The sequence below is a fragment of the Pseudoliparis swirei genome, chromosome 17 (assembly GCF_029220125.1).
Source record: "Pseudoliparis swirei isolate HS2019 ecotype Mariana Trench chromosome 17, NWPU_hadal_v1, whole genome shotgun sequence".
Taxonomy (NCBI): Eukaryota; Metazoa; Chordata; class Actinopteri; order Perciformes; family Liparidae; genus Pseudoliparis; species Pseudoliparis swirei.
This window is the reverse complement of record NC_079404.1, coordinates 6,201,797-6,229,725: the sequence shown is the minus strand read 5'-3', so window position 1 is coordinate 6,229,725 and position 27,929 is coordinate 6,201,797. Positions and strand designations below refer to the sequence as shown.

The window sequence follows — 27,929 nt, the reverse complement described above, 5'->3', positions numbered from 1 at the left end:
GATAGCCAGATAACAGCGACGAGGTTCCGTTATACGACATATTTATTGATATCACACGCTCAGCAGACCGCAAACCTGCACCTCTGCTCACTCTCCCTTCCCTCCAGCTCTGCTGCCCTTTTTATATGAGCAACAATCAGTCAGAGCAGCTGACTGATTGGCAACCAGCCAGCAGCCGAGGCCAGATTGGGGACAGCTGCCACAGGGATGTTTACTGATTTTTGTAATATTATAGAAGAAAACGTTAAAAAACCCAGACCGTGTTTCAGGAATGTAACCAAAAACCATGAAAAAAATGCTGACTCATCTCCTAGTTTTAGGACTTGTTCCTGCAGCACTCTGTAAGCTCTCAAAGATCATGGTTCCCTGGACTTCCTGAACATGCGTTCTTGTTGTGTGGTATTCTTCAATTGGCCGGGAGGTTGCAATGACTCTGAACTCACCTTTGAAAACAAATGCTTGCTCCACCATAGCCCAGTGGGGCTCTACACATGTACACCGAAACAGCGAATGCATTTTCAGCTAACAACAAACCCCAAGAAAAACACCATGCATTTATCTAATCAACTGTTGCCGTGTATTTTCTGCAAATGCGAATAAGGTCTCCACAAGAGTCTCACACCTGCACTCCCACCAGCTAATATACACCACATAAGATGCATAAGCTCAAAACAAAACAACACTTGAATAAACAAAGGGATTTTCATGGGAAAGACATGAAATCAGATCTTCTTTTTTTTTTTAAAGAATGTAAGTTTTTTTGTTCAGGACGAAGGGAAATAACAGTCGTTGTCAGTCGCAGTATCCAGCAGAAGACCGGACGTGGATGGGATCCCATTTGATTTGATAACCGAGCGTTGGCCCCAGCGTGATGCTCTGGATGCTGTGTGTCTCTGGGTAACAGCTCAGTGGTCTCCATTATGAAGCTCGGCCTGTGTCTTTCTCTGTTTTCACAGTTTGCGGCGGCACGGTGCCAACATCGGCCACCGTTACACAGCCGTGACGCCTGATCCGCACGCCGGTGGTTATTTACAGCATTCAGGCCGCCACAGCTGTGGGGGGACAGGGACAGGGGGGGGACGACAATCCGTCTCTACTGGTGGAGGAAGGGAAAAGTTGTGCTCAATTTAGCAACAGCGAAGGTCATGGAGGACAACACGGCGGCTGTATGTTTCTGTCCTCGCTGCTTCTCATTTTCATTGTTATTCGGGCTTTGATGGCAGGTTAAGACAAAAACTTACATTTCCCAAAATGTAATTATTTAGTTTATAATTAAATTGATCAGACAATAATCCATACAAAAATAAATCCCCTTTAAAATAACTTGATTCGCAGTCCACTCCTTGAATATTGTCAGAAGTTTTTTCAGTTTTTTTTTTTTTTACAGGTTTTACAAAATAAAGCGGATTATAACCATTCAATGTGCCTACATTACTCGCAATGCATAATGATGCCTCGGACTGCTTCTCCAGCAGAGATGAGGAGCTTTCTTCCGCCGAGCTCCACATCTACCAGACTTCAAAGGGATCTGGAGACAAGCGAGGCGTTTTCACATCTGTAGCTACTCCCCGACACCGGATGGAATCTTTTCATATTTTACTTGTGATATATATTACACTTTTGTGCCTCCATACCGGGCGTTTTTTATTTAGGATAGTTTGATTGTTACTATTATCCTAATGTAAATATTATTCACGCATGTACAAACCATGTTAATGTATCATATATATATATACACACACACACACACACACACACATATATACATATATATTTATACACACATATACCTGTAAATATATATAAACATATATATAAAAAAACTATATATAGTGCAAGTGCACTCGCTTTATTACAGCGCCATCTCGTGGTTAAATACTAGAGGTGCAACGAGGATTCACACAAGTTCACGTGGACAGATTTAAATTCCAACGTGTGCTCTGAATATTTCAGTCGTTATACCTTAGACAAGAGGAGTCTTTTTTTGTTTTACTCTTTTAAAAGACAATTGTTTTACTACTTTCTGAAAGCTCCTTTTTTAAGTTGAAAGGTGAAGGGAGGTAGCGCCCGGTAGGAGGCGCAGAGCGCTGGCCTTGGTGCTGACAGCCCACCTGCTTTCCAACCTGACAATGAGGGCCAAACCTCATCTCATCTGCTGTGAAAGTGCACATGCACGAATCTGTGAATGAAACTGGGTGAACCATCTGTTGAATTGATCATCTTTGGAAGCTTCAATCACTTCACATATAGTTCCCTTCCTTGCAGACGTATTGTATATGATCAAATGACTGCTATGGACCAGCGTTTAAATGAAACTAGAACAGATACAGCCTTAACAACAACAAAAAGAAAAGAAAACTGTTCTTTTGTGTTGAAAACATAGCTACAGGATATTCCAGGAATAAACAAGGGTGGGAGAAAATAATTACTGCTCTTATTCATTTGGTAACTGACATGTTGTAGCATCATGGACGGATTAAGAAACCACGGGCCCCTGGGCCTGGACGTGTCAAGGGCCCCCCCCCCCCCCGCAAAAAATAAATAAAATTGTAACAAAAAAAATTTGCATATACAGGACTGTCTCAGAAAATTAGAATATTGTGATAAAGTTCTTTATTTTCTGTAATGCAATTAAAAAAACAAAAATGTCATGCATTCTGGATTCATTACAAATCAACTGAAATATTGCAAGCCTTTTATTCTTTTCATATTGCTGATTATGGTTTACAGCTTAAGAAAACTCAAATATCCTTAAATATTAGAATATCATGAAAAAGTATACTAGTAGGGTATTAAACAAATCACTTGAATCGTCTAATTAACTCCAAACACCTGGTAACACACTTTCAAATGTTTGATTTTGTTTTGCTGTTATAAATCTTTTTTTTAACTTGGTCTGAGGAAATATTCAAATTTTATGAGATAGGATTTTAGAGTTTTAAGTTGTAAGCCATAATCAGCAATATTAAAAGAATAAAAGGCTTGTAATATTTCAGTTGATTTGTAATGAATCCAGAAGCATTACAGAAAATAAAGAACTTTATCACAATATTCTAATTTTCTGAGACAATCCTGTATATATATTTTTAAACATCGCTAACAAAACAGTCCGTATGGAACAACGATACCGGAGCTGAGCAGACAACATAACGCGAATTATATGACCATGACATGAATGACTTAAGCCTAGATATATACCCGCTACGCGCATCGTGTCATATCATCATATTCATATCAATACAATGTTAATCACAGCGGCGCGCCGCTGGAGGCTCAGCCCAGGGGCCCCTGAGCTCATGGGCCCCTGCGCCGGTAGGCTCGCTCGCAATCCATCCCTCAGTAGGACTATTGGGGCCCTGTTACTGACATGAATGACTTAAGCCTAGCATATACCGCATACGGCATCGTGTCATATCATCATATTCATATCAATACAATGTTAACTAGAATGGGCACTCTCGTAGAGTATACCTTCGCTTATCACAAGATTGGGCATTGAATTATGAACATTTTGGCATTAGTTGCATGCCAATTGGACAAAAATGTATCGTGCTATGGTAAAAAAAAAAATGTTGACCTTTCCATGACCTTGACCTTTGACCCGATTGATCCCAAAATCTAATCAAATTGTCCCGGATAATAACCAATCATCCCACCAAATTCCATGTGATTCAAGAAGATTTGACCTGTTCATGACCCTTGACCTTTGACCCGATCGATCCCAAAATCTAATCAACTGGTCCCCGGATAATAAACAATCATCCCACCAAATTTCATGCGATTCGGTTCAATACTTTTTGAGTTTTGCGAATAACACGCATACAAATAAATAAATAAATAAATAAATACACGGCGATCAAAACATAGCCTTACGGCATTTTCAATGCGAAGGTAATAACAGCGACGTCACACGCGCGGAGGCTCAGGCCCAGGGGCCCCCTGAGCTCATGGGCCCCTGGGCTCACGGGCCCCCTGAGCTCACGGGCCCCCTGAACTCATGGGCCCCTGGGCTCATGGGCCCCCTGAGCTCACGGGCCCCCTGAGCTCATGGGCCCCTAAACTCAGGGCCCATGGGCCCCTAAACTCAGGGCCCCATGAGCTCAGGGGCCCCCTAAGCTCATGGGCCCTGGTGCCGGTAGGCTCGCTCGTAATCCATCCCTCAGTAGGACTATTGGGGCCCTGTTACTGACATGAATGACTTAAGCCTAGCATATACCGGCTACGGCGCATCGTGTCATATCATCATATCCCATACTATAGATGTTTTTAAATAAAAGGTCAAATGTCTCGGAAGTTTTCCTCTGATGTTTTAATCATCACATTTATTCAGAAGCGTGCCACATTGCCAGAGACCCTGGCAATCCCCCCTACTCTTGCATCATTTGCTCTCGCTATAGAAAGCGTCGGCTTTTGTGCGCATGTTCCACAGGCTGCCCGTGTTGTCGCTGGCTCCCCATTGGCTCCCCACTTCCCCACTCCGCGCTCAGCCTCTCACTCCGGCACCAGCTCCCACACAGCGGACTGCGTGCGCCCAACGTGTCCAGATCTGACCCAGCGCTGCGCCTCGGACCCCGGTCTAATTCTGTAGAGAAATTCAATTTTCACCAACAACAACAAAAAGAAGAAGAAAGATGGAAAAAAAGAGCAAGATCAACGGGTACAAGGTGCCCAGCTCGGCGTCCACCGACCGGATCGTGGAGCAAGGCGCGCGAAAGAGCTGCGTGGGGAAGGTGACGGTGTTCCTGAGGAAGAACCTGCTGGTGATCATGACGGTGTCCGGGGTGGCGGTGGGCGTCGGGCTCGGCATGCTGGTCCGCGACATGAACCTGACCAAGGCGCAGATGACCTACTTCGCCTTCCCCGGCGAGATGCTCCTGCGGATGCTGAAGATGATCATCCTGCCGCTGGTCGTCTGCAGCCTCGTGTCCGGCGCCGCCAGTCTGGACACCCGCTCCCTGGGGAAACTGGGGGGCATCGCTGTCGCCTACTTCCTGGTGACCACGCTGATCGCCTCGGGGATCGGGATTTCCCTGGCCTTCATTATCAAGCCCGGCGTTGGCGCGGGGTCCCTGAGCCTGGGACTGGAGAGAGTCAGCAGCGAAAAGGAGACCACCGACTCCTTTTTGGATCTGGCCAGGTATATATAAACAATATGTAGACCACTGGGGAATGAGAAGCTGGTCTGGTGGAGGTTTGGAGGATCTTTTACGTTGTGTGTGTGTGTGTGTGTGTGTGGGGTGGGGGGGGGGGGGGGGCAGGTTTGCCTACAGGCGGTGCCGTCCATGCGTGGAGAAGGCGTGCGCGCGCACATGCTCCACAACTTCCTCGACCATCCTTGTGTGACATATCGCAGAACAGGTCAACGCAGCCCGCAGTTTGTGTGAACACCCCCTCCCCACACAAAAATAGAAAAAAATGTCAGCGTCTCTAGATCTGCACTCAATCTTTACACATTCATGTAGCTTCTGAATAAAATGAATTCACAAATAATAATTAATTCTCTACATTTAATAGAAGACCATAGTAGCCTATAGGATTTGGGTGGAATTATAGGGATTATTTCAAATAACATTCCTAACTATAATTTAATGTGTAATCACCTGTAACTACAAATAATCAGGTTTTCGTTATCTAAGAATGAGCCCTTTATAAATACTCAGCGGAACCTCTTTGTGGAGTCCGCCCTGCGTTGCAGCGCCCTGCCTTGCATCGCCACCATGTTGCATCGCCACCATGTTGCATCGCCACCGTGTTGCAACGCCTCGCCTTGCATCGCTCCGCCTCGCAACGCCCCGCCTCGCAACAGCCCGCCTCGCAACAGCCCGCCTCGCAACGCCCGCCTCGCAACGCCCCGCCTCGTAACGCCCCGCCTCGCAACAGCCCGCCTCGCAACAGCCCGCCTCGCAACAGCCCGCCTCGTAACAGCCCGCCTCGCAACGCCCCGCCACGCCCGCCACGCCAACGCCCCACCGCAACGCCCGCCGCAACGCCCGCCGCAACGCCCGCCAACGCCCGCCAACGCCCGCCTCGCGCCCCGCAACGCCCCACCGCAACGCCCGCCGCAACGCCCCACCGCAACGCCCGCCGCAACGCCCGCCTCGCAACGCCCCACCTCGCAACGCCCCGCCTCGCAACGCCCCACCTCGCAACGCCCCACCTCGCAACGCCCCGCCTCGTAACGCCCCGCCTCGCAACGCCCCACCTCGCAACGCCTCGCAACGCCCCACCTCGTAACGCCCCGCCTCGCAACGCCCCGCCCCGCCACGCCCCACCTCGCAACGCCTCTTAAACGGACAAGAAAAGAAGGCATGTCGGACCCAAGATCAAGATTGAGTGGGCACCATAATGAAAAAAAGAACTTCTTTTTGTTCTCGTTTTTTGGCCTTTTTCAAGTGCAGTGCAAAGGTGGACAACCACGTTTCTGTCCAGAAACCTGCAGCTGCCGGCTTGTTCAGGAACCCTGTCCAAGAGGAGTCCTAATCAGAAGTTCCCACGTGTGAGGGAAAGCCGACAGCTGTTGTACGAGCAGAGTGTATTTTGAGGAAGGCAAAAGAGGTGGAGGGTTAGCACCCGCGTTGTACAAACTAAAAACACTGTCCGCTGCAGTCAGCATTCCTCCCTTATCACAAAAGCAGGTGGACAGGCTGACTTTATTTCCCATTCTTGTAGAGTTTATATTTGTTCTGGGTACAAGTTGCTTCAAAACATTCCAGGAAGGATTAGACCAGCACAGGATTCTAAACTGTTATGCTTAATGCTGATGAATTTGGACTGATAGTTTGGGGTCTGCGAGATCATTTCCCCACTGAGGTGGGGGCCTTGGATAAGGTAGCTTTCTGGACATGATGCTCAAATCCAAATATTATCTTTATCAGCTCCTTTTCCCTGTGAGGGTTGTATGATTCCTCTCTCAACACGCTCTTCTTTCTTGGACAAACAGGTCTCAGAATCTCCCTTTGAACGTATATTTGAGCTGGAAAAACCTAAACTCCATTCTTTAAAAAAAATCTATCCACAGCTTTGTTAATTTCTTCAAGATCTCAAACAACTGATCTCAAATGTAACTCATTTGAATAAAATACAAAAACACATTGACGCTAACCACTACACACAAACTCTCCAATAGAAGGATTATTATATTCTTATATGACTTATTTTACCTCACTCTTTTTAGGTAACCTACGTCCTTAACTAATGCCAGTTACGTAAGTTACATACCAAACTGTAATAACTCCTTTCACAATCTCAGGGTTCACCCCAATTAGGCCTCTTCCCCGCACCTGTTCCCTGAGCCACTCCCCTCCACAGCTGAGCTTAACCACGCCCCAGCCAGCACACAAACATATTCCACTGTTCGTTATGTAATCTACATCCTAAAGTAATGCGATTGACATATGTCACGTATCAAACGCTTAATAACGCGTAACTTTTTTTCTGAACTAAAACCAGTTACACAGTTACGTAACAAACGTACCTATTCGACATAATAAACGTCAACGTTAAACCCAAACTAGGCACTTTTCCAAAACCTAACCAAGCAGTTATGTTGCCAAAGGTTCTGCACAGCATTGTTGCATTTAAAGAAGAAAATAACAAATAACCTTTCCTAAGATATCAACTGTTGTAAGACACATTGATTAAACGCGCAGTCACAATCATGGGAATAAAGGGAAACATTTTTAATTAACGCTGTTAACAAAGAACAAAATGTTCAGCAGCTGGAGACGGATGAAATTCGAGTTCTAGGAAAATAATATGTTTATATATGACAATACATATCTAACAGGAGAATTTATCTTTTTAAAAAAATATGTTCAGGTGATAGAGAAAACTCCTAAACTGTTGCAATATGTGTTATGTATAGAGCCACCATGAAGTCAGAATCACTACTGCCCACATTAGCTGGGTAACCCTCTTCTGCTGCCTTTAATTAAAAGGATTGTGAACAATGTTCGAATTCAGTTAATTAGGAAATCAAGTTGTTATGTAACAGCTTTAAAAAAGCATTCCTCAAAGAGGAGGCAGTGGGGCTCCCGTTTGGTAAAGCATGCCAGCTCTCAGCTCTGCTTTCCCAGAGTTAATCTACATCCTCACCTCGATCATGTGACGGCAGGAAAGCTAATCGCCTTCGAGGAAAGAAGAAGAGTATGGCACCTTGTGTGGGTGCAAACATTTAACCAATAAATCAATTTTTTTTAGCAGCATAAAGAAGAGAAGAAATTACAAAGTGAGGGTATCATGACTACCTGCCATGTGTGGTCATGTGACTGACATATTTAACAGCTAAAGCAGCATTTGGCCCCTGGACTGAAGTCAGAGTTGACGGGGGTCATGGGGTTATGGATGAATCTCTTGGCTGTGTTCTGGCCATGGGAACAGATGAGAGCAAAGTCTGTATTTTTTTGCACAATATCGACTGGCCTCAGTGGATGAAGTTACAACAAACACTCTTGTCCATGGAAAAGGCCTGCAGGCTTCTAGTCATCTCAGTATGCTTACTTTACATTGAAAATGAACTCAGCTTGACGCCTTTACAGAAAGACTGTCAAGAAAAAAGGTGTCACAATCGATTTATAAATGATAATTTTTACTTTGGTCGAGGCTGAAATAGCTCAACTATTGCATGGATTGCCGTGAAATGTCTGTCCTTCTGTACACATGACATCTATTGCACCTGTCCATCCTGGAGAGGGATCCTCCTCTGTTGCTCTCCTGAAGGTTTCTTCCCTTTTTTCCCCCCTGAAGGGTTATTTGGGAGTTTTTCCTGGTCCGATGTGAGGTCCTGGGACAGGGATGTCTATGTGTACAGATTGTAAAGCACTCCGAGACAAATTTGTAATTTGTGAAATTGGGCTATACAAATAAACTGAATTGAATTGAATTGAATTGAAATGTTATTCAAAGGTTTCAGCGTGCTCGCAGCTAACAGTTCTAACAGCGTCTACAGTGTTAACAGTGCAACAACATATTAGCATGTTGTGTAGGACGCTGCTACAGAGCTCACAGGGCTGCTAGCATGGCAGCAGACTACTGCCCCAGACCAGTGGACAACCACTGCTCCAGCTACCCCAGACCAGTTGAGAACCATTGTCCCAGACCAGTGGGGAACCGCTGCCCCAGACCAGTGGAAAACCACTGCTCCAGTCCACATCCGTCACACATCTTCTTAGCAGCTCACTATTTGTTAGACCAGATTTATTTTCTCAATCAGGCCAATACTTTTATGGATGATAAGTGGTAAAAAATATATATATCCCGGTCTTTAAGCTCCTGAACCAGCAGGAAAAAAACAGCCTGTCTCAAACAAAATGACGTTCTCATTTACATGAATCCTCCCTGATTACGGTCTCTGTTGGAAACGGTTTCAAACACGTAGTTAACATTGTACAATGACATGGAACAAATAAAACAAACACTACAAAACTACCTGACGAGGTTCAGTCAAAATTAGTTTGGCTTAAAACAAAAATGCAACAAAAACTACTCGGTTAAGTTTAGCGAACAAAAGTTTTCCGGTTCACACCGGAAACAAACGTTAGGGTTGGGGTGAAAACCTGTTATCCGCCCCCCTGATCTTCTCTCAACATGGACAACTGGAGACTCATCTGAAACCCATTTGTGATACGCATAAATACTTTGATGACTTGAATGACAAACTACTTTGTGAATTTATCATTCATCATCCAGGTTCCGCTGCTGTTGCTTTTTTGTTTTTTCAACAAACCACTGGCTTAAATATGACCAAAGTTCTTCGTCAACAACAAATATCAAACAGGAAAACAGTATTTTTTCTGTGGAGCTCACTCGTTTGTTCTCTTTCTTTGACAGGAATTTATTCCCATCGAACTTGGTGGCTGCTGCTTTCCGTTCTGTGAGTTCTCGCACCCCACTCCCTCCCCACAACACATTTCCACTTTTTTTCCCTCTCAACTAAATAATAAACTCATGGACAGTGTTTTCTCTTCTTCTTTGTTGTGTGGTCTGTTCATCAGAACTAATTTCACTGCCGTGTTCATTTACAGCGGCAGTAAATCCACCAAGGCCTTTTCATGAGACGACGCTCAGAAAAGAGACCGCTGCTCTCCCCTGCCCACTAACACTTTTCCTTGTCCCTAACCAGCCGTTACCATGGCGAAACCATTCCATTCTAGCCAGCCTAGCAACCTCTCCTCGCCTCGCTGCTCTTGAACGCGTCCCGCTCCACTTCCTAGAATTAGGATCACCGCTTTGAAGCCGATAATAACAACCAGGAAAGTTCAATATTTGGGGATGCATTGATGCACAATGGCTTCGCGCACATGAAAAGTAGAGAACATATTCACACACGTACTCACACACTGACGCATCAACGACCGATTCCCTCAAACTTGCCGAGAACCAGGCCAGTTTTTATATTATTATACGATTATAAACTCACAAACAAGCTCAGGACTTCTCACGGGGAGAGGAAATGGAGTTTCAAAGTGCAGCCCGGTTGCATACTTCAATATTCACCCCCACCAGCCAGCCTGGTACTGTGGCAGAGCCCCCTGTGGAATGGGTCCAACTGTGGATTAAACCAAGAAAGCAGAGAAGAGGGGAGATTAACATAACATGACAAGCAGCTAGATGCTTAAACAGAAGTGTACGATTTTGCATGTGGGGAATGTTGTCTTTTAAGTTTTACGACTACAGTCAGGTACTGTATGATTCTGTATGCCTTAGTATGCTTCAAGAATCTACAGCATCATATAAAATCAGATCTGTCAACATGTTAGACTTTATCCCAGAGCGCTTTTTAAAGAAATGCAAAGAGAGTGGGGGGGGGTATTGTTTCTGGTTGTTTCTGCTGAATGGCGGTCTGGACCTGCACATCAACTCCATGCACATGCTGCATGTCTCATGAGAACAATGTACGGACGTTGTCCTAAAGTAGTGTAATTCCTTTCCACCATTGTCAGCCGATGAAAGCAAGCTTAGCTAAATTAGAAAAATCCGCTATGCACATCTATGCAAACGGTATTAAAGGGGGTTTGTTGTAAACACCACAACTTCTCAACCATCAAAAACTAAACTTTGTCCCATCACTTGAGATTTTCAGTTGACTGTATTTAAGTGCTGCTCTGATTAAAATGTATTTAGTGGTTTGACATTTTGTGGGAATACATTTACTACATTATTTTCAGAAAGTGAGATGAGAACCATGTCGTTGGGTTAAGGATTAGTTTAGCTTAAACACGCGTGGAGTTGTGAGCTTGGACGAGTCTTGTCGTCAACGCGTGACTGAAAACCGCCAAACACAATTAATCATAATATTTTCTTCTCCTTATGTTGCAGTATGCCACTGACTACAAGATGGTTGCTGTAGGGAACGACACCAATGGAACAACACTTTATCAAAAGGTATGAACTGGAAGCATCCCATGCATACAGTCGCACACACACACCACACACACACACACACACACATAGTAGTATTGCCGTGCCACTCAGGCGGTAACTTCTGGGTCTCCTCTAGTAGCAAAGGGAGGTCAGATTGTATAGATTTGTATGAGAAAATTACACTTCTTCGCATTTTATTTATTAGGGTTCCCGATTGTTATTCTTAGGGGAACTTTGAGCGCACATTGGGGGAACTTGCCATACCTCAAAACTCACCAAATTTGGCAAGCTTGTCAGGCTTGGTGAAAATAGCCATTTGATATCGACGTCAAATTTGGGTTAAAAAAATGTGTCTCTCCCTAAGCTCCGCCTACTTCGATTTTTACGCCATTTTTAATCGGGTGAAAAACACAAAAATGCAAACTAGTCCGACACGCTGTGTCCAATTCAAACCAAACTCGTTGTGCCTCATTTTCGAAGTAATATCATCTAATCCCATTATAAACTTGTTGATATCTCACTGTGTTAAGGATATCAGAATCAGAATCAGAATCAGAAACAGGTTTATTGCCACAGAATGAATGTTTTCACAAACAAACGAGGAATTTTTTTTGGTGGAAGGTGCAACATTTGGACATGACAAACAACAATCAACGCAAGGAGGGAGGAGGAGTGGGAGGAAGAGGGAGGAGGAGGAAGAGGAAGGAGCGGGAAGAAGGAGGAGAGAGGAAGGTGGAAGAAGAGGTGGTAGTCCTGGGGTGACAGTCAGTCAGTCCCGGGGTCCATTGATGAGCCCGACCGCCGTCGGAAAAAGCTATTGGTGTGGCGGGAGGTCGTGGTCATGATGGACGCAGCCTCCTCCCGAGGGAGGGACTCGAACAGGAGTGTCCAGGGTGGGAGGGTCGGCGACAATCTTTCTGGCCCGCTTCAGTGACCTGGAAGTGAACAGGACCTGGAGGAAGGCAGATTGCAGCCGATAACCCTCTCGGCCGGCGGATGTTGCTCTGCAGCCTGCGCTTGTCTTTGGCTGTGGCTGCAGGGTGCCAGTCGGTGATGGGGGAGCAGATGATGGCCTCAACGATGGCCGTGTAGAACTGTACCATCATCTTCCTGGCAGGTTGAATTTCCTCAGCTGCCTCAGGAAGAACATCCTCTGCTGGGCCTTCTTGGAGATGGAGCCGATGTTCAGCTCCCACTTGAGGTCCTGGGAGATGATGGAGCCCAGGAAGCGGTAGGACTCCACAGCGTCGGGGAGTCACACAGGATGAGAGGGCGGGTGGGGCTGCATTCCTCCTGAAATCCACAACCATCTCCACTGTCTTCAGGCGTTGAGCTCCAGGTTGTTCTGGCTGCACCAGGTCACCAGGTGGTCAGTCTCCCACCTGTAGGCGGTCTCGTCCCGCCAGAGATGAGTCCAATGAGGGTGGTGTCATCCGCGAACTTTAGGAGCTTGACGGACTGGTGACTGGAGGTGCAGCTGTTGGTGTACAGGGAGAACAGCAGAGGGAGAGAACACAGCCTTGGGGAACCCGTGCTGGTGGTCCGGGAACCTGTGTTTCCCCAGCCTCACGTGCTGCTTCCTGTCGGTCAGGAAGTCTGTGATCCACCTGCAGGTGGAGTCGGGCACGTGCAGCTGGGAGAGCTTGTCCTGCAGCAGGGACGGGATGATGGAATTGAAGGCAGAGCTGAAGTCCACAAACAGGATCCTGGCGTAGGTTCCTCGGGAGTCCAGATGCTGGAGGATGTAGTGAAGGGCCATGTTGACTGCATCGTCTGCAGACCTGTTGGCTCTGTAGGCGAACTGCAGGCGGTCCAGGAGTGGGTCGGTGATGGTCTTGAGGTGTGACAGGACCAAGCGTTCAAGGACTTCATGACCACAGAGGTCAGGCGCCGACGGCCTGTAGTCATTGAGTCCTGTGATCTTGGGTTTTGGGGACGGGGATGATGGTGGAGGCCTTGAAGCAGGCTGGAACGTGGCATGTCTCCAGGAGGTGTTGAAGATGTCGGTGAACACGGAGACAGCTGGTCAGCACAGTGCTTCAGGGTGGAGGGGAGGCGAGTCCGGGCCCGCTGCTTTGCGGGGTTCTGCTTTTAAACAGCCTGTTGACGGCTCTCCAGGATGGAGGCGTCGCTGAGTTGATGGAGGGTGCTCAGAGGTGTGAGCCCCTGATGGGCTGGGGAGGGTGGGCTGATGGTCTGTGGCTTGTTGGTGGGGCTGTGGGGATTGTCTCAGGACTGCTCCATTGTCTTTCAAAGCGGCAGTAGAACTCATTTAGCTCGTCTGCCAGAAGCACATTGTTCATGGAGTGGGGTGATTTGGGCTTGTAGTTGGTGATCTGCCTGAGCCCTCTCCAGACAGAAGCAGAGTCGTTTGCTGAGAGCTGCTGTTGCAGTTTCTCAGAGTACAGTCGTTTAGCATCTCTCACCGCCTTGCTAAACCTGTATTTGGACTCTGTGTACAGGTCCCCACTCCTGAATGCCTGGTCCTTCTGCAGTCTTAGCTTCCTGAGCTCCGCTGTGAACCAGGGTTTGTCGTTGTTATAACTCACCCTGGAGCTGGATGGAATACAGCTGTCCTCACAGAAGCTGATGTAGGAAGTTACAGCCTCTGTGTACTCATCCAGGCTGTTGGTAGCAGTCCTGAAGACATCCCAGTCAGTACAGTCAAAGCACGCCCGTAGATCCTCCAGAGCCTCACTGGTCCACTTCTTGAACTTCCTCACCACATATGGACCAATGAACCTCTGAGGGGCATGTCGAGTTTTTCAATGCTTATAACTTCAACACTATTGCATCCTGTAACATGCAAAAATCTCGTGTGATTTAAACATTATGGGGCACTAAAATAATTCGCCAAATTTGGCTATTTTTGCCGTTTTTCGCTTGTTTTTACTAATTTTTCACGGTTCTTTTACACACTCCTCCCACGAAACTTATCAAATTTACATCAATTTTGTTTAAGGACGATCTAAAGATCTTAAAGATGAATAGTGATAATAATTGTTAGTTTCACCAAAAAATGTTGACATTGTGTTGAACCCAATAAACACTCACTTTATGTGTTCTAGACTGTTGCTTTAACTCATCCAATTTCTTTGGTCAGCTGTTTCCTTGTGAAAACATTTGTTCACCAATTGCAAATAAAACTCCTTGTAGTAACTTTAGATGAATTATCTTCAAGCTCAGGCCATAAATAAATATGACTGAGAGAGAACTCAAAGATAAATCCAAAAATAATCATGCATGATGCCAGTCAAGGCCTGAACACATTTACATGAAGAAATATTCTAATTTGTCATAGAAACAAGTGCTAAAAAATGTAAATGACAAGATTCAGACCATAATTGATTCTATTTAGACCTTAATGTACTCTATTTAGAAAATAAAGTTTCATTCATCTGAGGATATAGCTCACCATGATAAGTGTTCGCCCTATCAGCCAGACATCACTTTTTTTTACATTTAATTTACATGACGTGGTCTACACTTCACATTCGCTAACAGGGGCATTTAAAGTGCGGCTAATTTGGGATTCACTGCTCGCTTGTTGTCTGGTTAGATAGCTGTCTGTGATTTGACCTTTGACCTTTTCAGTGTGTTTTTTACTGAACTCCACCTCTGAACTCCACCGCCTTCTAGTTGCAAAAATATCTAGTTGCAAAAATATCGACAATATCATTTAATGCATGCACAGTTAGCCTGCCTTACGGAGTATGCAAGGTCTTATCTTTATAAAACAGTTCAGATTGGTCTTTAATGGTCTGCATTAGGGATGGGCATCGAGAACCGGTTCTGTTTTAGAACCGGTTCCCAGTGAACCGATTGTTTGGGATCGTTAGCCAAATTCTTTAACGGTTCTGCTAACGGTCCTCTGTGGCGTTGCGCATGCGCAAACTTTTTTAGTTTCTTCAGACTGCAGCAAACATGGCAACGAGGCAGAAGCGCTCTAAAGTTTGGCTCTATTTCACACGACAAAATGACAACTACGCCACTTGTAACGTGTGTCAAAAATCTATTTCGTCGAAGGGAGGAAATACAACTAATATGAATAAGCATTTGAACACAGCGTGGAATTAAATGACAGGAATGTCATGTGTTCGATGCAGCAGCTCAGCTAACGTCGGCGCTTCATCTCTTTCTGTCCAAGGTAAACTCCTCCAAAGTGATCACAACCACTCACTGTGTGAAGCCATTTGCCTTTATTGTGTGTAGTCGATCAAGTTATCTTCTGTCCCGTCGTTTGAAGCATACATTTGAGCTCCGGCATTGGTCTCCCATTATCGATCACTTCACGTTTGGATTGAAAGTCCAGTTTTGAGAAATGTTTGATCGTAACGGTATTAATTATTGGAGGCGTGTGTTATCAGCAAACGTTCGCGTTGTCGTGTTAACCCATTATTAAACTGAGCATATCGATTTTTAATCCATTATTAAATTTAGCATATAGCTACGCTAGCTTAGCTACAGAATCTTCCATTGTCACCCTACATTGAGGCAGAGGTCGTGTTTGCCTCCCCTCTTAATGTGGCTTTATGTCAGCTCAGCAAATTCAGCGATTTTGTTAGTGCCATTTGTTTCATTGTGTAAACCAGCTTTCACTCTATAAATAATCTCCATTGCCATCCAATTTAGCTGATGAGGTTCAGAGTCAGACCGGTTCAGAGGCTGGTAGTTTGTCTGGGTCACAGGCTACAGCACGTCTTGTACACCTCCTCATATCTTTGTGTTCAGGCATCCTCCAGCCCATCTGAGAGAGTGTTCTCCACGGCTGGAGACACAATAAGTCCTGAGAGATCGCGTATCCTCCCGGAGAAAGCAGACATGCTTATTTTTCTGCACAAGAATTGTTGATGATCCATACAATTGATGGTTTCACACTTGGTATTTGCCACTGCTAGTTTCATTTTTGGCAGCTCAGTTCATATACCCTTTAAAAAAAGGAAGGAGCACTGTAATTTCTAGGAACATGTTTAAATTAAACAGAATACATTTTATTTAAGTTATGTAAGTTTTATTTTAAGTTCAAGAGTAATATCGTATAAATGTTTTTGCTTATTTAAAAAAAGTAAATGTGTATGTATACATACTGTGTGTGTGCAGCATTATATAAAAGAAAATTAATGTGAATAAACCCGTTTGTGCTCTTTTTTTCACCCCTTGCCCAAAAGAATCGATAAGAGAATCGATAAGGAATCGAATCGATAAGCAGGAATCGATAAGGTATCGGAATCGTTAAAATCTTATCAATTCTCATCCCTAGTCTGCATATGTGTTGAAATGTGTTGAAATGACACCTACACATTTTTAATTGCTAACTAGCTGATTGCCATCTGGTGAAACAGGGATGGACAGTGCTCTCCGGTTCACTTGTAGAAGTCTGATTTATTTGTATGTTTAAGTCTCGGTTGGTACAACTTTTATACAAGTGCATGAAGCATGACAACATTGTTTCTATTTTTTTAGTTTGGTCAGTTTTCAACAAGTTGAACAGCAGCCAGGCCAGCTTGACCCACCAGATATCCATTGGGACTGTGGGCCCTTCTAGACAGGGAACAAACACGGCCTGGTTGCAGATTTCCAGGTGGCCACATGGACCTATTAGAGGCGATGGATGTTGGATCATAGATGAGAGTTATATCGCCTCCCCCCTATAGACTGCCTCAAAGTGCGAGGTCTTGAATGAGCTGCTTAGACCATCGGTCTCATAAACTGGACTTGTTCTTCTTTAAGGTATGGAGGATTTCCTACACTATGGAGGGTCGGAATGAGAAGATCTGCAATGGGAGCAGCAATTATGCAGATGTTCTTATTCCGCCCCTCCACACTGCTCTAAGCCCATCTCAAACTGCCTTGTCAATCAAAAGTGATGCACTTCTAATTTGTTAAATGTTGAACATAAAGTAGAAAATCCTCTCAATCCCACCACAGTGGCTTTCCCTCACTGACCCAGTATGAGGGAACATTTGGGGGATCTGATCTTGGCATCAGCCCATGGTATGTGTCTGTCGTAGGCCATGCTGGGATGAAGCTGGTGGAGCTGTGGGAGCTCTCAGAACAATGGAAGGGGATCGAGCTCAGGATGTATTCCTGTCTTTATTTGTTATCCATCATCCAGTTCAGTGAATCCTTCAACTGTCCCCAGACCTATGCACCTACACACACATACTGGGTAGCAAGAGGTGCTGTATAAACGACTGCAGGATATATCGACACTGTTGTTTGACAGGCCTCCACCACCACACTGAACACATGCTTCCAAGCTTACAGTATGTGTTGCTTCACCACAGTGGTCCAGACCAAAATATTTGCAATGCAATATGTACAGACAGTCAAAATATGTTCAATCCAATACAACCTTGTACAGACAGTCATGGTCTATATAGGAATAATCCCAAAGACTTTAGTTATCCCCTGATTTAGAGTAAGATCTCTATTGGATGGATTGGCCCAAAACGAGGCAAAGACGTTCATGGCTCCTGGACAATGTGTTGTGATGACTGGATGACCACTGATTGCCTTGAAATTTGATGCAGACACTGATTGTTCCCGAAAGGATTATTCTTGGGTGGTCTTCTTAAATGTTCCCGTAGCGCCATCATCCGGTCAATTTGGAATATGTTCAATACTTTGCTTTTTGACTGAATACCCGCAAAACTTCCAGCGCTAACAAGCAAATGTGCTAAAACGCTGCTAAACAGGCCGCTAAACCGGCTGCTAAACAGGCTGCTAAACAGGCTGCTAAACAGGCTGCTAAACAGGCCGCTAAACAGGCCGCTAAACAGGCTGCTAAACAGGCTGCTAAACACGCTGCTAAACAGGCTGCTAAACCGGCTGCTAAACACGCTGCTAAACAGGCCGCTAAACAGGCTGCTAAACAGGCTGCTAAACAGGCTGCTAAACAGGCTGCTAAACCGGCTGCTAAACCGGCTGCTAAACAGGCTGCTAAACCGGCTGCTAAACAGGCTGCTAAACAGGCTGCTAAACAGGCTGCTAAACCGGCTGCTAAACCGGCTGCTAAACAGGCTGCTAAACCGGCTGCTAAACAGGCTGCTAAACAGGCCGCTAAACAGGCTGCTAAACAGGCTGCTAAACAGGCTGCTAAACCGGCTGCTAAACAGGCTGCTAAACAGGCTGCTAAACAGGCCGCTAAACTGGCCGCTAAACCGGCTGCTAAACAGGCTGCTAAACAGGCTGCTAAACAGGCTGCTAAACAGGCTGCTAAACCGGCTGCTAAACAGGCTGCTAAACAGGCTGCTGAACAGGCTGCTAAACAGGCTGCTAAACACGCTGCTAAACAGGCTGCTAAACACGCTGCTAAACAGGCTGCTAAACACGCTGCTAAACAGGCTGCTAAACACGCTGCTAAACAGGCTGCTAAACAGGCTGCTAAACCGGCTGCTAAACCGGCTGCTAAACAGGCTGCTAAACAGGCTGCTAAACAGGCTGCTAAACAGGCTGCTAAACATGCTGCTAAACATGCTGCTAAACCGACTGCTAAACCGGCTGCATGCTAAACAGGCTGCTAAACCGGCTGCTAAACACCAGCATGATAGTGTTGACATTGTTAGCATGCTGACGTAAGCATTTAGCTGAAAGACGCCCTGTACAGCTAACAGCACTGTTAGCATTGTTTAACTCTTATATTTGTTTTAATTCATTATGACATGCTTTCCTAAAGCCAAGGATGACTTTGTTCAATAGGGAAACTATTTATTTTATGTCACACCGCTGTTCAATGAATGTTGTTAGCTGCTAATAGAGCATTTTTCTAAGACTGTTGTTCTCGGTGTTTAACGACATTTTCAATGAAATGATTCCCATGTGAAAAGTAATACATCATGTCATCATCTTAGCAAACCAAATTCAACATTCTGCGTGATGGTCCGCTCACATTTTGTCTGTTTTTCCATGTTTATTTGAAACCTTCACCGAGTCTGTGTGTGTTTTTTGTAGGTGCCTATTGGTACCGAAACAGATGGCATGAACATCCTAGGTCTGGTGTTATTTGCCATGGTGTTCGGCGTGGCGCTGAGGAAGCTGGGAGATGAGGGGGAAGAACTCATCCGCTTCTTCAACGCCTTTAATGAGGCCACCATGGTGCTGGTGTCCTGGATCATGTGGTGAGTGGAGTTGAATGCGTGTGGGATAATCAAGTGGAATCCAGAGTGGTATCGTTCGGACTGCATCTGATGGTATCTGGTGGAGAATACTCACGAGGAAGCAGGCACTGAGTATTCTAAACATTTGTTATTGTTATCATCACACATTCCAACCGCTTTCCTTCCCTGTCAACGCTCACCTCTTTTCAGGGTCGGACATTTAGATCATATTTAGGGGGCAATTTTTGCCCCCACTGACTGAAATCCAGGGGCATTTAAAAAGAAATTGGGCACTTTTTGAAACTTGTGAAATAAATAACATTTAACCTTTGTACAAAACTAATACTTGTACTTATTTCGGCTTACAGTATATGAGCAATTGTCATACAAATGGCAATAATAAGACTATTAGGCAGTAGTCTACAGATTCAATGTGTTTTCTGAGATTTTTTAAACAAAAAACAAACAGAACACATAAATCAGATAATCATATTAGATTTTATTGTTATTTCTTTGTGGTTATTTATTGTTATTACATTTTGTATACAACTATTAACAATTATAACTCATTTATTTGTTATATAAATTATATTTATTGATTGTTTTGTGTGTACCTATCTAGTACAGGCAATACAGATTGAACAGACGAAACAAAGAACAAATATAAAACGCTATTAAATTATCTCAGTTATGGGGGCATTTTTTTGCCCCTCTCCTTGTGATATCAGGGGCAAAATTATATTTCTTTGGGGCAGTTTTGCCCTTTCCCCTCGTATTTCCAACGCTGCCTCTTGTGTCTCTCAGGTACATCCCTTTTGGCGTCATGTTCCTGGTGGGCAGTAAGATTGTGGAGATGGAAAATGTGGTTCTTCTAGTCACCAGTCTGGGGAAATACATCTTCGCCTCGATCCTGGGCCACGTCATCCACGGAGGCATCGTCCTGCCCCTCATCTACTTTGGCTTCACACGCAAGAACCCTTACAGCTTCCTGTCAGGCCTCATCACGCCCTTCACCACAGCCTTCGCCACCTGCTCCAGGTACGCTGCAACTCCAGTGTACCCAGATGAACATTTCAACGAAAGAATGAAATGTCGATTATGCATGTCTCAGCCTGATTACAAAAAACACAGTTGTCAGAGGGGTGCTTCTCAGTTAAATTAGGAGTGGCAGCATTGCACATTTATGGTAAAGCACACAGGAATGAAACGAGCAAAAGGTTTACCCTTTTCAGCGTTACCTTGGAGACCCTGCTCTTTCCTTGAGCTAATTTCCATGAAATTGATGGAACACATTCGTGCTCCTCGGGATAAACCCTAAACAGTTCAGTGACCCCACAATGACCTTTTATGGAGCACCACAGTCCAGAAATACTTTCGCATTTAGCTTTGGCGTCAGCTAAATGACATGTAATGTAATGTCATACAGCCTCTTTAACCCTTGTGTTGCCTTCGGGTCAATTTGACCCGATTCAATGTTTCACCCTCCTGTCGCCTTCGGGTCAATATGACCCGATTCAATGTTTAACCCTCCTGTTACCTTTATATTTACTAACATATTTTACCCTTGAGGTCAATATGACCCCAGCTATTAAAATCTCCAGAAAATTATTAGAATTAATATTGTTTTCCAAGTTTAAGTGTGAGGTACTTTATGTTTGTTTGTTGACTCCCGAAAGAACACCGACATTAAACATTGAATCGGGTCAAATTGACCCGAAGGCGACAGGAGGGTTAAATATTGAATCGGGTCAAAATGACCCGAAGGCAACACAAGGGTTAAGAGTCATTTGTAAAGGGAGTGTCACAAAAAAATGTGAATGGAAAACTACAATCACACACACAATCCTTATTAGAAATATCTGTTAATTAATTGCAACTATTAATGGTATTAGTTTCACCTTAATGGCTGGTAAAGATGATGCTCTATCTCTTCCATTTGCTCACCAGCTCAGCAACTCTGCCCTCTATGATAAAATGTGTGGAAGAGAACAACGGTGTGGACAAGCACATCAGCCGCTTCATCCTCCCCATCGGGGCCACTGTCAACATGGACGGGGCGGCCATATTCCAGTGCATTGCTGCCGTCTTCATCGCTCAGCTCAACAATATTGAACTGAACGCCGGGCAGATCTTCACCATTCTGTGAGAAGACAACACACAGGCAACTGTTTGGGCCATTTCCCAACAAGAGGTCAACTTTCTAATATAATTCATACGATTTTTTTCTTCATTGCTCATAGGGTCACAGCCACAGCATCGAGTGTGGGAGCAGCTGGCATCCCAGCCGGCGGCATCATCACCATCGCCATCATCCTTGAGGCCATTGGCCTGCCGACAAACGACCTGTCCCTCATGCTGGCTGTTGACTGGATTGTGTGAGTAAAGACACACACACCTGCACACAAGTTGCCAATATTACAATATGGGAAACAAGACTGGTGTTCGCAACTGTTATGCCAACTGGGGGAAACGGAGTTTTAAAACAGAAAAGTCGTTGTTTTTTCCCTCAATCAACATTTGCCTTGCGGTAGCAGAGCAAACAAGCACACACAGCAGCAGGTTAAACATTAACACTTCACATCTATTTCACAAGAAAGTCACTTCTGGGTTTATTTTCTCGTGTTGTGGGACAAAAACATCTGATTTCCAAATATAAGACCTTATACCTTGTTGCAGTTTGAATCCATGTAGTCGCTGGAAGTGTCTCCTACCCCTTTCAGTGCTTTCTTTTAGTTATATTAATGAGGAATTACTGTACCTGTAACTAGGGATGCTCCGATCTGATTGGTCTCAAAACGGCCGATCAAACGTGGCACCAAAAAACCTGATCGGATCATCTCTACCTGTAACTTTAAACAAGAGTTCAAACACAAATAGAAGCAGCTTAAAACAAAGGAAAAAACGATTTGTGGTAGTCTCTGTCTCCTCCAAATGTTTGCTCTTGGTCCACTTTGTGTACAGAGATCGCACCACCACGGTGGTGAATGTGGAGGGCGACGCTCTGGGTGCCGGAATCCTCCACCATATCAACCAGCAGGAGATGAAGAAGAAGAAGCAGGTGCAGCCGGACTGGGAACTGGCGGAGATCCGGGTGGAGGCGGTGGCCAACGTTCAGGCGGAGGAGGAGACCTCGCCACTCGTCATGCACCAAACCAAAGCCTCGGCGGTCCCGTTGGAAGCCATTGAGTCCGTCCTGTGAATACGCCAGACTTTTTTGTTTTTCTTGCCCCCTGACCTTTTTGACCTTTTTACGGTACTTCAGATGTTGCTGCTGACAGGACACCGTTCTGACTCCTTTTTAATAATTAAGGTCACTGGTTTCACTTGAGAGGGAGGTACCAGATAGTAACAGTCTGCCTCTCAAGCATAAATAGTCTACAGTGTACCTGCCACTGTTGTGCTTTTGAAATCTGGTCACTTGATCTCATTAAATGAGTTACCATACAATAATCTTAATGCAGAATAGGATATAACAAATTTGTGAATTATTAATTCGGAAAACATTTCCTCAATTTATCTAAACCCTAACCCTTTTTTTTATTTTTTACTTGAGTTCAACATGTTTATATTTTTTACATTTTAATTAAGGTATTGTGTGAGACACAGTGTGTGTAAAATATCCCTAAAACATTCACAGAAATGCCGTAGCAATTGTCTGGTGTGCTGTGTGAGATGCTCACAGCCGTAAGTTTGTACGTCATGCGCATTTCTTTGTTTTTATCTTCAAACAACAAATACAACAACCACCACTAACTGTAGAACACTAACAACTCATCAAATGCTGATACATTTCTGTCATAACTTAATTATACAATTCGGGATACCTGTTCAAGCTCCTCAACTCCGCTTGTAGAATGTATTTGCATTTTATTTGTTCACCTCATTGGCTTTACATTCTTTGCTGGATGAAAAGAGCAGCAAATCCGAATGAAAAAGACAACAGTTTGGTCCTAGGTTTTAAACTGGTTGTTTGTTAAAATTCAGAGAATGGTTTACAAGATGTGCGCAGGCTTTTATTTACTGACCGTTATCAGCCAATGTCAAACATTAATCTTAAATGACAGGTTAATAATTTGGTATTTTACCACCTGTTTATCTCAAAATACACTGGTATGGTTGGGAAAGCATTTTGAACATTGGACCATACGAAATGGTGTCTTGATATCCATGATTTATATTAAATCCCCCGACTAATCCTAATACCACCATGAACCATTTGGACTTTGTTTGCTCGCTAATTAGTAAGTTAAAGCAAATATTAACATCAGCTAACTATTTTTGTTGCTCTAATTTCTTAGCAAATGTTTGCTGAGTTAACACATCAGGTGTTTAGACTAAGTTGTGAATAGCTTACCTGGTACTCGAGTTAGCCAGCGATTGTAATAAACTAAACAGATTGTATGAAAAGATTGATTTATGGTGAAAATATCTGCTCCCAGTCCAAAATAGGACAGGAATAAATATTTCCAGTCCCGCTGAGATAGCAAACAAGCTACGTAAATGCAATTCGCTATTGTTAAGCTAAAGACCTCCAAAATGGTGAGAACTATTTGAAGGCATCTTTTTGCGGCTTGTGTAGAGAAGGTAACCAACAAGTTGCAAAACTTTCACAAGATGATAAACGGTCAGGCCATGACATTGAATGGTTATGATTATTGAGCTTGAATGGTTAGTTATTTACCCTGAATGATTAAGATTACTGACATTAAATAGTTACAGTTTTTTTTACCTTGAATGGTTAAAGGTTACTGACCTTGAATGGGTAGGGTTAGTGACCTCAAATGATTGAGGGTATTGACGTAGGGTTGAGGTTAGGCATTTACCATGGAAGTTTTGCGAGAGTTTTTGTGTTTTTGCAACTTGTGGGTTAATCTTCTCGACACGGCCCTTGATGAGCTGACGGAATGCTGTTTAAAACACAATCACAGGACATAATCGTGATGATGGTAGTGTCTAGAATGCCACCCACAAATTGTGAAATGTTCAGGGTATGCTAAGGTTAGGCATAGACCTTAAAAGTTATAAGGCTAGACATGGACCTCCAAAGGTTCTGCTTGGGATAAGTTCTCTGGCAGCGAGTCTGGCGAGAGATTTCGCAGGTTTTCAAACTTGTTGGCTGCCTTCTAGACATGGCCCTTGAAGACATTGTCACGGGACATAATTACAGTTGATCGAACGCTAGTTTGCAAGTAGTTTGTTCGTCGAGAAAAAACACTCCAGTCTCCCCTTTTAAAGGACAGATATTCAATGTGTGGTTGTCAGTAGTTCAGGATTGAGAAATCCCAGAAAATCCACAAAGAATTCACACAAAAATATCTCAACCTCATCAAATGTTTACAGGCAAAAACCGGACCCAAAATGCACGATGAGTGCACACTGTACAGTGTATTTTAATTGTTTTACTGACAACGTACTGCATTTTTTTAAATTCAGTCTTTTTGATACATAAATAACTGGTTGCTACTGTAGATCACTCGAAAGGGAACATTGGGCATTGCCATTATCATGGCTCGTTTTCCAAATGTTGATTTCCCCTGATCTAGAGATAAAAACGGCAAGACTTGATTTGCCATGACGTAGCTGATGTCGATGTGGTATGGTATACAGCTTGGCATGAAGGAAACTGCCAACTTTCTGATGATTCAAGCAAAAAACATCTCCCTTTAGGATGCAGGTCTCTGCTGTCCTCTATTGGTGTCAGGCGTTAGTGGGAAAGTAGCAAACAAGGTGACAGCGTCAAAAACCTTGGTTGGACCTGTTCTGTGTGCATCTGAAACACCTGACAGTTTTTAAATCTGTGGTAATATTTCCTATTTATTTGATCCAACATTCACGGGGAACAATTGGTGGTGTGACTGCTCCTGTGATATACTGTATTTTAAAAGGTGAAGGAACATCATATGTGGACATGAGTCTGGTGCTGCTTTAGTTTTATATCATGGTCTGTACGTTGATACCGTCTGCCATCAAGAGAACATGAACTATCATTTCTTGTAATTTTAGATTGAACAGATTACTTTTCTAAGCTAACAAGTGCTCTGTTAACCTAAAGCTGTGAACGTGAACTATAATTTCTTGTAATTTTAGATTGAACAGATTACTTTTCTAAGATAACAAGTGCTCTGTTAACCTAAAGCTGTGTAACTAGATTTTGTTGAGTATATCTGCTCCATGTGAAGACACAGAATGAGGTACATGTACTTTATAAATACGTATATATTTGATATTAATTTATTGTAATTGTTTGTACTTTCTCATTTTAACATTTTCTCAGTGTGAATTTTTGTATTATGACTTGTGCCAGTATTTCTGATAACCTGTTGTCAGCAATTAATTCCTGCTGTGTTATACTGTTTTTTTTATTTTTAGGAGTAGCTTCTGCCTTGATGTGCCATGTCAATGTGTAACTCTGTTAACAGCTGTCTCTTTGCTGTTGGTCCTGCTGTCTGTCAACATTAAAAGTGATACAGTATGTTTTTCATGCAACCCAAACAAAAGGCTCCTCGTCTTTGTGTTCTTCATCTGAATGAAAAATAACTAGAACTGCACATTTCCATACAGCTGGTAACTTGTGCGCAAACAATGGCAGTTCCCCTTCTCTTACCGTTGTAATAGCTATTCGGAAAGACTGCAGTGACGTGTGTGATGCGTAAATGCATAGATGACTATGATACGTCTGACTGTTTCTACAGAAAGTCCTAAAGGTCGCCAGCAACGGGCATTAATGCAGCATCTAATGACGCATGAGCAAATTCAAACTTAAGATGTACAGCTATTATTTAGTAGAAAATGGCCTGACCCTTTGTGGCACCTGTGAACTTTAGTTTTAAAATTTTTGTAGAAACAATAATTAACTGTTCCACTGCAGCAGTGGACACGGCCGAATTATGAGACAATGGACTCCTGTACACAGGAATGTAAAGGCCCCTCCTCCATAAGCCTGAGAGCCGCATATTCAAAGAGGTAATTTATCGGCTGTTTTGCATCTCTTTGTCGTCGCTTATGCCTCTTTGTGGTTGTAATCTCTCTTTTTGGTTGTAATCTCTCTTTTTGGTCATTTTGTGTCGCACTGTGGTCATTTTGTGTCTCTCTGTGGTCTTATTCTGCCTCTTTTACACCTATTTTTGATGACTTTGTGTCTCTCTTTGGAAATGTTGTGTCTATTAATGGTCGTATTCTGTCTCTTTTTAGGTGTTTAATGCCCGTTTTTGCTTGTGGATTGTGTATTTTGGGTATCATGTGTCTCCTTTTGGTTATTGTGTGCCATATTTTGGTTATTTCCCATCTCTGTGGTGGTTTTGTGTCTCTTTGTGGTTGTTTAAAATGTCAAAACTGGTGGGCCTGTCGGCCTCTGCCCATGTGTCCTTGGGCAAGACACTTAACCCTAATTTGCTATCATAGCTGTGTTTATGAATGTTAGTTATTTGGCACCTTAGCTATTAACTATTAATACACTCTGTCAGAGGATTATCTGCCTCACCCTGCGCCTTTTCACTGCGGTTTTATTTCCCATCAGCAAAGCTAAATATGTCACTTACAAACATTAAACTGTAATGGTTAAAGACCTTAGCCAGACTGTGGAAAATCAGGGCAAATAAACATATCTGCAAACATTATTTTGGCGACATGCAGAGATACGGCAACCCGCACAGGCCAATTGCATGTCTCAACCCAGTTTGTGATGGATTGCGCAATCAGCGGTGAGGCTCAACTTGTCGCTGCCTCAACTCTCGTTTCATCCTGTATTTGAACAGGAAATATGCAAATTCAGCGATTTTGACTATAAAATGTTCGAAATTAGTCATACATAAAGATCGGTGGACAAATATTAATATACATTTGATGTTATCATTATTTATTTTTTAATTTGTATTTGTTACTTTTTTAAAACTCATGATGACAGGTGAGGCTCTGCTTAACTGATTGAAATCTAAAGCCCAGAAGGGACAGGGGGGTTGGGTGTGTATCACTCTTGCTATTACTACTACCATTAATATATTGTGTAAAATGCAGCTCAGTGTCATATATATACATATATATACATATATATACATATATATATATATATATATATATGTGTGTATTTATATATACATATATATGTGTGTGTGTATTTATATATATATATATGTGTGTGTGTATTTATATTTATACATAACGTTTGAGCTTCTGGAGCGCAATCCCTTGTTCAATAATGCCAGTTCTGTTTGTCCATCCTGGAGAGGGATCCTCCTCTGTTGCTCTCCTGAAGGGTTCTTCCCTTTCCCCCCCCTGAAGGGTTATTTGGGAGTTTTTCTTGATCCGATGTGAGGTTTTGGGACAGGGATGTCTATGTGTACAGATTGTAAAGCACTCCGAGACAAATTTGTAATTTGTGAAATTGGGCTATACAAATAAAAACTGAGTTCTGGAGAAATTCCGACAGCCTTGAAGGCACCAAGGATGCTGCTGCTCTGGCTCTCCATATTA

General features: G+C 43.7%; 1 protein-coding gene and 1 long non-coding RNA gene across 3 annotated transcripts; one reads left to right on the top strand and one right to left on the bottom strand.

Annotated features, from left to right (window-relative positions):
- Positions 1-4,291: 4,291 nt before the first annotated feature.
- On the bottom strand, positions 4,292-4,779 carry LOC130207510 (uncharacterized). Its single transcript, XR_008834301.1, has 2 exons — positions 4,689-4,779; positions 4,292-4,582 (listed from the first exon to the last, which is right to left on the bottom strand). It is a non-coding gene; the product is annotated as an uncharacterized LOC130207510 (long non-coding RNA).
- slc1a4 (solute carrier family 1 member 4) lies at positions 4,577-25,951 on the top strand. 2 transcript variants are annotated; one of them, XM_056436130.1, is made up of 8 exons: positions 4,577-5,137; positions 9,829-9,871; positions 11,317-11,382; positions 19,315-19,481; positions 20,265-20,498; positions 21,408-21,602; positions 21,701-21,835; positions 22,422-25,951. In XM_056436130.1, exons 1-8 carry the CDS (start codon positions 4,632-4,634, stop codon positions 22,657-22,659), a joined length of 1,584 nt encoding a protein of 527 aa, XP_056292105.1. In that variant the 5' UTR covers positions 4,577-4,631; the 3' UTR covers positions 22,660-25,951. The 2 variants fall into 2 exon arrangements, with proteins under 2 accessions (XP_056292105.1, XP_056292106.1); XM_056436131.1 differs by lacking the exon at positions 9,829-9,871 and having other exon boundaries at positions 5,066-5,137.
- The last annotated feature ends 1,978 nt before the right edge of the window (positions 25,952-27,929 follow it).

Bases quoted from the DNA above. Each gene is read 5' to 3' on its own strand.
- slc1a4 (XM_056436130.1), top strand. From the start codon at position 4,632: ATGGAAAAAAAGAGCAAGATCAACGGGTACAAGGTGCCCAGCTCGGCG. The intron at 5,138-9,828 runs GTATATATAAAC...TTTCTTTGACAG, and splicing joins TCCTTTTTGGATCTGGCCAG to GAATTTATTCCCATCGAACT. The intron at 21,836-22,421 runs GTGAGTAAAGAC...CTTTGTGTACAG, and splicing joins CTGGCTGTTGACTGGATTGT to AGATCGCACCACCACGGTGG.